Genomic DNA, 12,166 nt, shown 5'->3' with positions numbered 1-12,166 from the left:
GATTTCGGAGATAAAGTTGTTTTGGATATTTAAAGTACCTAGGAGACAGTAATACAACTAAAGCTCTGATTGTAAATGGTCATCGATGTCAATCAGATATCTGAAATTTACTTCCTCAAAATTTACTGAAGGAATGTGACCTTTTTGCTCTCAAATGATCTTTATCCACAATGGATCACTTCAGACTTTCTTCTGTACTGTCGATACCCCCAGGTTTAAAAATTCTAGATTTGGCCCTAGCTGGTTTGCTTCAGAGGATAGAGCGTTGGCCAGCGGACTGAAGAGTCCTGGGTTCAATTCCAGTCAAGGGCACATGCCCAGGTTGCAGGTTCTATCCCCAGAAGGGGATGTGCAGGAGGCAGCTGATCAGTGATTCTCTCTCATCATTGATGTTTCTATCTCTGTCTCACTTCCTCTCTGAAATCAATAAAAAGAAATAAATTTTAAAAATTATTTAAAAAGTATAGATTTGAGGAGAGGAATTTTATATATTAATACACACAAAATTGAAATCTGTTCCTGAATAACTTTCCAATCACAAGACAGTTACCCCCACTTCCCAGCTTGCTCCTCTTGCTCCTTTGTCAACTCTGGGTCCCAGTCTTGGGTGGGCACAGATGGGTAAACAGCATGCTGAGCCTCTTCTATTTAAATTACCCAGAGCTAGCAGTAAATTCAACATCAGGTCCAGCCTTTTCGTTCAGCATTGCATACACACCTTTTGCTCATAATCCATTATAATCTGGTGGGACCAATGTTGTATATGCAACATGACTGAAACATGAAGCAGCACATGACTAGAGGATTTCTGAAAGAAAAAAATGTAACATTCTGAGGTGAGTCCAAGATGGCAGCATAGGACACTGAACTCGCCGCCTCCTAAGAACACAGTGAATATACAACTCTATATAAAGCAATTCTTCCCGAGAGACAGCTGAGAGCCAAGTGAATAGCTTTCACACAACAATAAAGACCATGTATTTGTAAAGAAGGTTGGGCAAGAGCCATTCAGGAGCTGAGAGAACGCCTCAGCACCAGAGGAAACGACAGCACCACTGTCTGTCTCCCCTGCACTTGCATAGTGGGTGGGGAGCCCTATCCAGTGTTCCTACATGGCCTCTGTATTGTGTCCCCAGCCACCCCTTCTGGAACTAACTGGAGCAGAAACATGAGGGTACCACAGCACGAGTGGACAGGGCCTCTCCACCCAGAAACTGATCCAGCAGGTACAAGGTACGGTTGCACACAGGGCTACTCCATCCAGAGAAGGAGAATCTAGTAGGGCGCTGCTGCTAAAAGGTTGCCTCGCTCAGAACTAACTCTGGTAATAAACAAACAGGGGGCACCACACATACACCAGGTCAGAAGGACAAGGAAGTGCACACACATCAGGCTGTCCTGCCCTGATTCCATTCTGACCATGGGCAGCCGGAATAATAGGGAGCTACCACACACACGTGTACACCAGGGTGTCCTTACTAGACCCTGTTCCTGGTCCATGGCTCACCAGGTACTGTGTGCACCTGCCCCAACTTCAACCTGCCGGCACTGTCTACACAGTGGTCACTTCTATACAAGACTACTGTTTCAAGATTGGGAAAGCAATATATCTATCAACTAACTCATGGGGACAAAACAGAAAGTCAAATAGGGGAAGAATATGCCCCAAATGAAGGGACAAGAAACACTGGATAAAAACTCTAATGAAATGGAGATAAGTAATTTGCCTGATAAAGAATCAAAGAAATGGTCATAAGGATGCTCCACAAACTTGTGAATAGAGGAATTCAGAACTTCAGCAAAGAATTAGAAAATATAGGAGTGGGCAAAAGTAGACTTACAGTTTTAAGTGTGCAAAACAGTTTATTCTTGTACTAGAGGCCCGATGCACGCAATTTGTGCAAGGGGCTCGGCCCCCGCCGCCATGGTGGCTGCCTCTGCCTTGGCTCCGTTGCCCTCAGCCCCCGCCTGCCTAGGTGGCCATCTCTGCCTCAGCCCTCGCAGCCCCGGATTTGTCCAGAAGGATGTCTGATCTAATTAGCACATTATACTTTTATTATATAGAATTATTTAGTAATTGTATTATTTTCCATACGAATAATTATAAGCCTACTTTTGCCCAGCCCTGCACAATAAAGATCAGACATGATGAATACAGTAACAGAAATGAAAACTGTATTAGAAGGAATTAACAACAGGTCAGTTAATACACTACAGGTTAGCAACCTGAAAGAATAATGGAAATCACTCAATCAGAAAAGCAAAAAAAAAAAAAAAAAAAAAAAGGTGATAGTACAAGGGATGGATTGGATCTCTGGGACAAAATCAAGCACTCTAATACTCACATGGTAAGGGTCCAAGAAGGAGAAAGGGGCAGAAAGTATATTTGTAGAAATAATGGCTGAAAGCTTTCCTAATCTGGGTAAGGAAACATGACATCCAGGTCCCAGAAGTATAGAGAGTTCCAAACAAGAGGAACCAGAGTCCCACACCATTTTAATTTTTGTAATTAAAATGGCAAAAGTTAAGGATAAAGAGACAATCTCATAGGCAGCAAGAGGGAAGCAAAAAATCACAAGGAAAACCCTCCAAGGCTGTATCTATCACTTGATTTCTCAGCAGCAACTCTACAGGCCAAAGGGAGTGGCAGGAAATACTTTAAATGTTCAAAGAAAGGTTATCATTCAGAATTGAAGGAGAGCTGAAGAGTTTCCCAGAAAAGCAAAAACTAAAGGAATTCATCACCACTAAAATGCCTTTATAAGAAATGTTAAAGGGGCTTCTTTCTACAGAAATGAAAAGGCCATAACCAGAAATAAGTTAATTGAGGAAATAAAAAAAAAATCTCACTGTAAAGGCAACTATATGATAAACAATGAGTAAACCATTTTAAAAGCTAATATGAAGCCGAAACCGGTTTGGCTCAGTGGATAGAGCGTCGGCCTGTGGACTGAAGGGTCCCAGGTTCGATTCCGGTCAAGGGCATGTACCTGGGTTGTGGGCACATCCCCAGTGGGAGATGTGCAGGAGGCAGCTAATCGATGTTTCTCTCTAATCGATGTTTCTAACTTTCTATCTCCCTTCCTCTCTGTAAAAAACCAATCAATTAAAAAAAAAAAAAAGCTAATATGAAGATCAAAAGAAAAAAGCAAAATTAACTATAACCTTCAGGGGATACACAAAGCAAAAAATAAACTATGATGTCAAAATTGTAAAATGTGGAAGGGGAGTAAAAATGTAGTGCTTTTAAAGTGCATTTGAAATGAAATGTCTATCTGCTTAAAATAGAATTCTACATAATATATATGAGCCTAACAGTAACCACAAACCAAAAACCTAAAAAAAAAAGCCCAAACAAAACATTGAAGAAAACCAGAAAACCAAGAATAAATCAAGAGAAGAAAAAAGGAACAAAGAAAAAGTACAAAAACAATCAATAAGCATGTACCTATCAATAATTACTTTAGAGGACTTCCAGTCCAGATGATGGATTAAAAAAACACTGTGCTCACTTTCTCCCACAACCACATCAAAATTACAACTAAATAATAAACCATCATTGACAATCACCTGAAGAGTAGTTGAACATTATTCCTATAACTAAGGATATAAAGAAGCCAATCAAGACTAGTGGGAAGGGCAGAACAGGCAAGTCCCACATCCATGGTGTAGTAATTAAGAATCAGGAGGGATATCTTGGCTGTGGAGGTCCTCACTGAGCAACGAGGGGTCCCAGCCCCACACCAGACTCCCTGACTTGGGGGCATCAGTGCTGAAAAGAGGAGTCCCCATAACATCTGGCTGCAAAATTCAGAGTGAATTGTGACAGAGAAAGACAAAGCGCTGCTAGAGACCAAGCTGGTTTTTGTAAAGGGACCACACACACACACCCTTGCTCACAGACCACTCACTCTAAGCTCCAGTTAAGAGGCAGATGCTCAGAAAGTGCCAGGGATACAGGAGGAACTAAATTGACTAATTCAGAGCAAGGGCTGGAGGGGCACAGTTAGGGGAAACTCCAGAGATGGGAGCACTGGCAGGCACCAAATCTGACCTCTTCATTAACCTGGCTAATACCATTTGCCTCGCCCTAAGGATTCCAAGACCCGATGCCACCCAACTTGCTTGCTTGGCCTAAGACTCTGCCATTGGCTCCTCCACACAAGTGGCCTGCCTCAGCTCATGCTCCAGATTCCCCCAAACCACTCAAAGGTCCAGAAATGGTCAACAAGCAGCAGCCAGCCTTAGTGTGCCTTGTAGCTCTCGCTAAGCATCCCCAAGCCCAACACAAGCTGTGACTGGTCTCAACTTGCATTGTAATCCTATCAGCTGGCATAAATGGCAGCCAGTCTTGGTCTGGAATATAGCTTCAACTAAGTGACCACAAGCCTGGCACAGTGGCAGCTGGATTCAGTTCACGTTGTGGTCCCCACCAAAGCCTGGAACAAGTGGCAGCCAGCCTCGGTTCGCAGCATAGCCTCTCCCAAGTTCTTCCAAGCCCAGCACAATGGCAATCAACAGATCACTTTGTAGCTCCTACCAAGAGGCCCCAGCCAGGCACAAGTGGTAGCTGACCTTGGCCTAAACCAGAGCCCGCCCCCCCCCGCCCCGGCCCCCCAAAGAGGTTCCATATCCAACACACCCAGTGGCCAATTTCAGACCACACCAGAGCACCACCAACCAGCTCCACAAATGACACACCGAAGGTCAGACTCAGCTGGTACTAGAGCCCAGTTAAAATGACTCCTGTTCCATGGGGTCAGCCCCAATATAAAAGCTCATTTCCTATAGTTATAGCTAGTTCTCAGCCAGCCTGGGTCATCCCCACCCACTGATGTGCCAACGGCAATCGAGGCTCAACTACAACAGGTGAGCGCACAAAAGCCACACAGGGGACATCCCTAGAGCACCCAGCTCGGTGATCAGGGAGACTGTGCCACTGGGTCCCCCAGGACAATTTCTACGTAAGGCCACTATGTGAAGACCGGGATACATAGATCTACCTAATACATAAAACAAACACAGGGAGTCAGCAAAATGAGGAGAAAAAGGAACATTCCTCAAGTGAAAAAACAAGATAAAACAAAAACCCCAAAAATCCACAAAAAGAACTAAAAAAATGGAGATAAGCAATCTATCACACAGAATTTAAAACATTTTATAAGGATGCTCAATGCACTTAGGATGAAACCATGAAATGGGGAAAAAAAGATTCGATGAAGTAGAGGACCAAATCAGCAATCTAATAGACAAGGTAGTGGAAAACACCCAAATGGAACAGCAAAAAAAAAAATGAAATTTTAAAAACTGATAGTTTAAGGGGCCTCTGGTACAACCTGAAGTATACCAACATTTGCATCATAGGGGTACCAGAAGGAGAAGAGAGAAAACAAGGGATTGACAAAATAATGGCTAAAAAATTCTCCAACCTGGTGGTACTCACATCAACAAATTGAGGGATAAAAATCACAACCATCTCAATAGGTGGAGAAAAAGCATTTGACAAAATTCAACATCTCAGCAATGTGGGGCTAGAAGGAACTAACCTCAAAATGATAAAAACTATATATGAGGGGGAAAAAGGAGACTCATGTAATACTTTAAATAATAAAAAATTTTTTTTAATAAAGCTATATATGATAAGCCCACAGCTAACATCATACTCAGTGGTGAAAAGCTGAAAGCTTTTTCTTTAAGATCAGGAAGAAGACAAGGATGTTCACTTTTACCACTTCTATTCAACATAGTAGCAGAAGTCCTAGCCCAGGGGTGGGCAAACTTTTTGACTAGGGCCACAATGGGTACTTAAACTGGACCGGAGGGCCGGAACAAAAGCATGGATGGAGTGTTTGTGTGAACTAATATAAATTCAAAGTACACAACATTACATAAAAGGGTACGGTCTTTTTTTTTTTAGTTTTATTCATTTCAAACGGGATCCGGCCCGCGGGCCGTAGTTTGCCCACGGCTGTCCTAGCCACAGCAATCAGACAGAAAAAAGGAAAGAAAAAAATTAAAACCAACCAAATCAGAAGGGTATAAATAAAACAATCACTATTTGTAGATGGCATGATATTACATATAGAAAACCTTAAAGAATCCAAAAAATTAATAGAAAAAATGAAGTAGCAGGATACAAACTTAATAGAAACCCATCACCTTTCTATGCTCTAATAATTATCAAAAAGAAATTAACAATCCCATTTGTAACTGCATCAAAAGGAATAAAATACCTAGGAATAAGGTTTTAGCGAAAGAGATGAAAGACCTGTACTCTGAAAACTATAAGGCCCTAAAGAATTTGAAGAGGACACAAATAAATGGAGAGACATACCAAGCTCACAAACTAGAATGATTAATATCATGAAAATGTCCATAATACCCAAAGCAATTGATAGATTTAATGCAATCCTATTAAAGTATCAATGGCATTCTTCTCAGAATAAGAGCAAATAACCCTAAAATTAATATGGAAACACCAAAGAACCACAAACAACCAAAGAAACCTTGAGAAAGAACAATTGGATGTATGAGATGCCCCTTGATTTTAAATATACTACAAAGTGTTAATAATCAAAGGAATATGGCACTGGCACAAAACAGAAACATAGATCAATGGAAAAGAGTGGAGAGTCCCCAAATAAACCTTCACTTATATGGTCAATTAATCACCAACAATGGAGGCAAGAATATACAATGGAGAAATGAAGTGTCTTCAACAAGTGGTACTAGGAAAAGTGGACAAATACATGCAAAAAAATAAAATTGAACCACTCTTTTACACCATATAAAATAAACCCAAAATGAATTAAAGACTTAAATGTAAGATCTGAAACCATAAAACTCTTAAGTATCTAGTTCAGTAAACAGGTTTGATTCAAGCCTTTGAACATGTTACTAAGAAATGATATTTTGTACCAAATTACTCAAAGTTCACTGACTAGCCAATAATGCAGTTTGTGTAAATTTGGTGTACAAACTAACCTCCTAACAGTAGATTGGTTTAATCTTACTCTAAGAGAACTAGCAATTAATTCAGAAAGCAATATTGCTTTTTAGGAATTACATAATCAAGATAACAGTATTGGGATAAAATGAAGAGAATTTGTTTCAGTTTCTTATTCAATAAGCCTGCTCCTCAATTTTAGATAATGAGGATAAAGGTATCACAACCAAATATGGGAAACTGCTTTCTCTTTATTTAGGCCTTAGGAAGAAAATTAACTTTGGTCACATATTACCTAAAAAACAAACAAACAAAAAAAACCCCAACAATGCCCCCCCCCCCCCAAAAAAAACTTTTACATATTCCTAGATAGGACCAAATGATCAGAGATATAATTTCTTTTGCAAAACTTTGCCAAATATTATTTAAAAATCTAACATTCAATGTAATTCAACTTATATAAAGACTGCTTGAGATCACAGCATTCCAAATGTATGAGTTATATTTCCATCCTAGCAGGTGTGAAAAGTATTTGCTCTCATGTTGCTTTGGTCCAAAAGAATAGAGCTGAATCAGTAAGAGTAAACTTAAAAGTACCTAACCATTTGCCAACATTAATTTAGATTGTTACTGGCAGCAGAAATATCCATGATGAATAGTTCTACTATATCAAAGTATAATAAAATAATTCTTTTCATGAACACATCAGAGTACAGATAAACTTTTTATGAGAAAAATATGAACACAAAAAAGACAGCTACCATAAACAAAAAATAGTGTCTCCCTCAACTATTTGAAGGATAAAAAGGTGAGAATAGAGGTTTGATAATGCTAATATGAAAGGAAATTGAGTATTGTATTTATTTCTTATTTTATACAACTCTTACGCTTTACAAAATTGATTTTAGTCATGCCCATAAAAGTGTAACCCATGGCATCTGAAAGCAAACACTCTTTGTAATTACTTAAAAGGGCCTTTTTAAAAATTGTAACACAAAGGTCTGTGCTCTATAAGCAGTCCTCCACTGTGCATTATAACAATAAGACTTTCTTTTAATACAAAGACTAAGTGTTTGGGAGTTATGAACCACTAGATTTAACAAACATCATTTTATAGTTGCTTTTTGCATCTTTTTTGTTTTTGGGATCCTCCTCTTCATCAGGGTGCTCAGGAGCCTGGAGTTCTTCAGCAGATTCTTCTTTTTCTGACTCTGAATCACTTTCAGAGTCATCTGGACTTTCAGGATCAGGTGAATCATCATCATCATCATCATCTCCAGCCACATCACCTTCTCCATCATGATCTTCTACCTAAAATACCAATCAACAGCTTCTTAAATAAATACAATCATCAAGTACAAAAACTAAAAAAACCCCAAACATTTCCTAGCCATTAAATTAACAGTTTTAAGACTGTATTATGCTCACAGGCTGCCAAAGGAAGAACTGAGGACTTCATGTGTTTCATATACTGGGACTTGAATAGGATTTTGTTTTAAGAAAAGACTTTTGAAGACCACTCACTCACCTATGTGTCCCACCCTCTACCCTGTTTGAAAGCATGAGACAATTTTTTTAAAGTAAATAAGGTAAGTTAACTTCTGATTCATAGAAATGTGGAAAACATTGTTTTGGATATGACAGTATCAATGTTTTGCATATTACACTACTTTGGAATAATAAACCAGTAGTTATAATATCAAAAAAGATGACTCAGGAAACTTAGAGAATTCTCCCTAACCAGTACTGACATGATATATTTCATCTAACTTGAATGTTCTTCGTGCCTATTTATGATGTGCCTTAGTGGACACACACACACACACACACACACACACACACACACACACACAGCATAAAGAAATAATGACAAAAATGTGGGATATGGGTGAGTAAAAAATGTAGTGATGTGTTCAAATTTAAACAACCATCAACTTAAAATAAGACTGCTATATTTTGTACATATGAAATACATGGTAACCAAAAGCCTGTAAGAGGTATACAAGAAATAGAGAAAGGAATCCAAACATAACACTATATAAAGTCATCAACATACAAGAGAAGAGAGCATGAGAATAAAAAAGGAAAAGAGAACTATAAAAACAAAACAATTTAATAAAGATATGTAACGGAAATGGAATAAAAAAGCTGGGGAAGCAATTCTTGTATCAGAAAAAATAGACATAAAAAAGGCTGTATCAAGAGACAAAGGATATTTCATAATTATAACGGGATCAATCCCACAAGAGAATATAACTCTTGTAAACACCTACATACTGAACATAGGAGAACCTAAATATATAAATCAATTACTGACAGACTAAAGGGACAGACTGACAATAAGACAATAGTAGGGGACTTTAACACCCCATTGACATTGTTGGATAGATCATCCGGACAGAAAATCAACAAGAAAACAACAGCCTTAAATGACACATTAGACTATATGAACTTGATAGACCACGTGTTAGGCCACAAAACAAGTTTCAATTCATTTAAGAAGACTGAAATCATATCAAGCATCTTCTCCAAACACAATGATATGAAACTAGAAATTATGAGAAACAGAAAAACACAAATACCTGGAGGTTAAAAATGCTACTGAACAATGAATGAGTTAACAATGAGATCAAGGAATTCCAAAGATATCCAGAGACAAATTAAAATGAAAACATGACCCAAAATCTATGGGACACAGCCAAAGTAGTTTTAAGAGGGGAATTCATAGTAATAAAGATCCAACCCAAGAAAGGAGAAAAGCTCAAATAAACAATCTAACCTTACAGTCAAAGAAACTAGAAAAAGAACAAAGCCCAAAGCTTTGAGTAGAAGGAAGGAAAGAATAAAGACTAGGGTGAAAAAAAAAATAGTCTAAAGAAAATAGAAAAAAGTCAATGAAGCTAAGAGCTGGTTCTCTGAAAAGATAAACAAAATTTATAACAGACCAATTACTAGTAATGAAATGGAATCAGTAACCAAAAAACTCCCAACAAACGAAAGTCTTGGACCAGATGGCTTCAGAGTTGAGTTCTACCAAAAAAAATTAGTATCTATTCTTCTCAAATTGTTCCAAAAGAACTGAGGAAGGAAAGCTCCCAAACTTATTTTATTGGGCCAGTATTACGCTGATACCAAAACCAGGCAGAAACACTATAAAAATTATAGGCTAAGGTCTTTCATAAACATAGATGCAAAAATCTTCAACAAAATATTAATAAACTGAATTCAGCAATAATTCCAAAGATCATACACCACTATTAAGTGGGATTTATTCCAGGTATGCAATGTTGGTTCAGTATCCACAAATCAATTAATGTGATAAACCAGATAAATAAAATGAAAGATAAAATTATATGATCTTATCAAAAGATGCAGAAAAAGCATCTGATGAAAATGCAACATCCATTTATGATGAAAACTCTTGGCAACATGAGGAAAGATAACTCAAACTCAACATAATAAAGACCATATGACACACCTTTAACATACTCAATGTTGAAAAGTGAAAGCTTTTCCTTTAAGAACAGGAGGAAGACAAGGATGTCCACACTCTCAACTTTATTTGACATACTATTGGAAATCCTGGGCCACAGTAATCATACAAGAAAAAGATATAAAATTTCCATCCACATTGGAAAGGAAGAAGTAAAATTGTCAGATGATAATAGATGAATGGATAAAGAACATGTGGTTCACATACACAATGGAATATTACTCGGTCATAAAAAAGAATGAAATCTTGCCATTTGCCACATCATGGAAGGACCTAGAAGGTTTTATGCTAAGTGAAATAAACCAGACAGAGAAAGAGAAATACCGTATGATTTCACTTATATGTGGAATCTAAAAAACAAAATAAATAGAAAAAAAGAAACAAACTCGTAGATACGAGAACAAACTGATAGTTGCCAGATGGGAGGGGTGTTGGGAGGATGGGTATAAAATGTGAAAGGGATTAAGAAGTACAAATTGCCAGTTATACAAACAGTCACAGGGATGACAGTAGAGCACAGCGAACATAGTCAATAATATTGTAATTACTATGTATGGTGCCAGATGGGTACTACACTTATTGTGATCACTTCATAAGGTATATAATTATTCAATCATTATGTTGTACACCTAAAACTAATATGGCATTTTATGTCAACTATACTGAAAAAATGTGCCCCAGCAGTTACTCTAAGCAGAATTTACATAAGCTGATATCAGAAAAGTTATTAATAAATCTCTCAAAAATCTCTTATCTACAAAGACCTAGTACGGCATATAAAAATATTTTAAGTAACTAAAAATTTAATCAAATTGCAAATTAATTATCTTCCCATTTAATGAAAATACATTAATTACTACCTCACTGAAGCCAAGTCCACAATGTCTTCGATATCTTCCTGACAATTTACTGTCCATACTTTGCTGATATTGAGACTCCAGTTCTTCATTAATTTTCTTGTCTTCTTCCCCTGCATGTCCAGGGTACTTTGGTTATGTTTCAGTCAAATTAATAAAAATATTTGATTACACAAAAAAACCCTTAATACAGATGCTATTATAATCAGGGCTGATTTTTCGAACTCTGACTAATTTTACACTTAATTTTGTGGATGGTTTCTATACCATACGACTTAATAGACATAAAATAATTGAAATATGTATTTATGATTACTTCTTTAATAGCCAACCCTTCCAACTACAAAAATGTTTATAAAAGATAAACAGCTTATATTTTCCCACATAATTCACAATAGACACAAGAGCCTCAGAAAAAGTGCCTGGAGTTCAGATAATCTAAAAATTAATTAAAAGAACTCTGGTTATTATATATTTTGACTTATTTATAGTCTAAAAACTATTCTCCTGAAAGTGAATAGTTACAGAAAAACCTCCAAACAAAACCTTCTGTATTTGAACAAAAATAATGAAAAGACACACAATTCTTTCACAGGATGGTTAAATAAAATGACCTTGTAATGGCCTTCCTTTATGACTATCTTTGCATATCAGTTTACTGAAGTAACATAAACTTTTTTATCATGCAACATGATACATATTTTTACATATATACTGTTGAATGTAGTTATTAAACAGAAAACTAAACTACATGTGAACTTACCACATAAGAACTCGATGTTATCAATACAATCAAAGCTTTTTGTGCATGGCATTTTAATTTATAAATAAAAGAGGAATTTCACATTTTAATCACAAATGTTGGTGCTT

At 37.2% G+C, this 12,166-nt stretch overlaps 1 protein-coding gene across 1 annotated transcript in view; it reads right to left on the bottom strand.

Annotated features, from left to right (window-relative positions):
• Positions 1 to 7,177: 7,177 nt before the first annotated feature.
• LOC102763659 (chromosome unknown open reading frame, human C11orf58) overlaps positions 7,178 to 12,166 on the bottom strand; it is a 14,711-nt gene continuing 9,722 nt past the window's right edge. The window contains exons 4-5 of the mRNA XM_006758348.2: positions 11,300 to 11,409; positions 7,178 to 8,257 (exon numbers count right to left, since the gene is read on the bottom strand). Of these exons, the coding sequence (XP_006758411.1) occupies positions 8,027 to 8,257; positions 11,300 to 11,409 (341 nt within the window). The 3' untranslated portion in view covers positions 7,178 to 8,026. The remainder of the gene's footprint in view (positions 8,258 to 11,299; positions 11,410 to 12,166) is intronic.

This window comes from Myotis davidii, unplaced genomic scaffold, assembly GCF_000327345.1.
Source record: "Myotis davidii unplaced genomic scaffold, ASM32734v1 scaffold73, whole genome shotgun sequence".
Classification (NCBI taxonomy): Eukaryota; Metazoa; Chordata; class Mammalia; order Chiroptera; family Vespertilionidae; genus Myotis; species Myotis davidii.
This window is presented reverse-complemented; position numbering and strand designations above follow the sequence as displayed.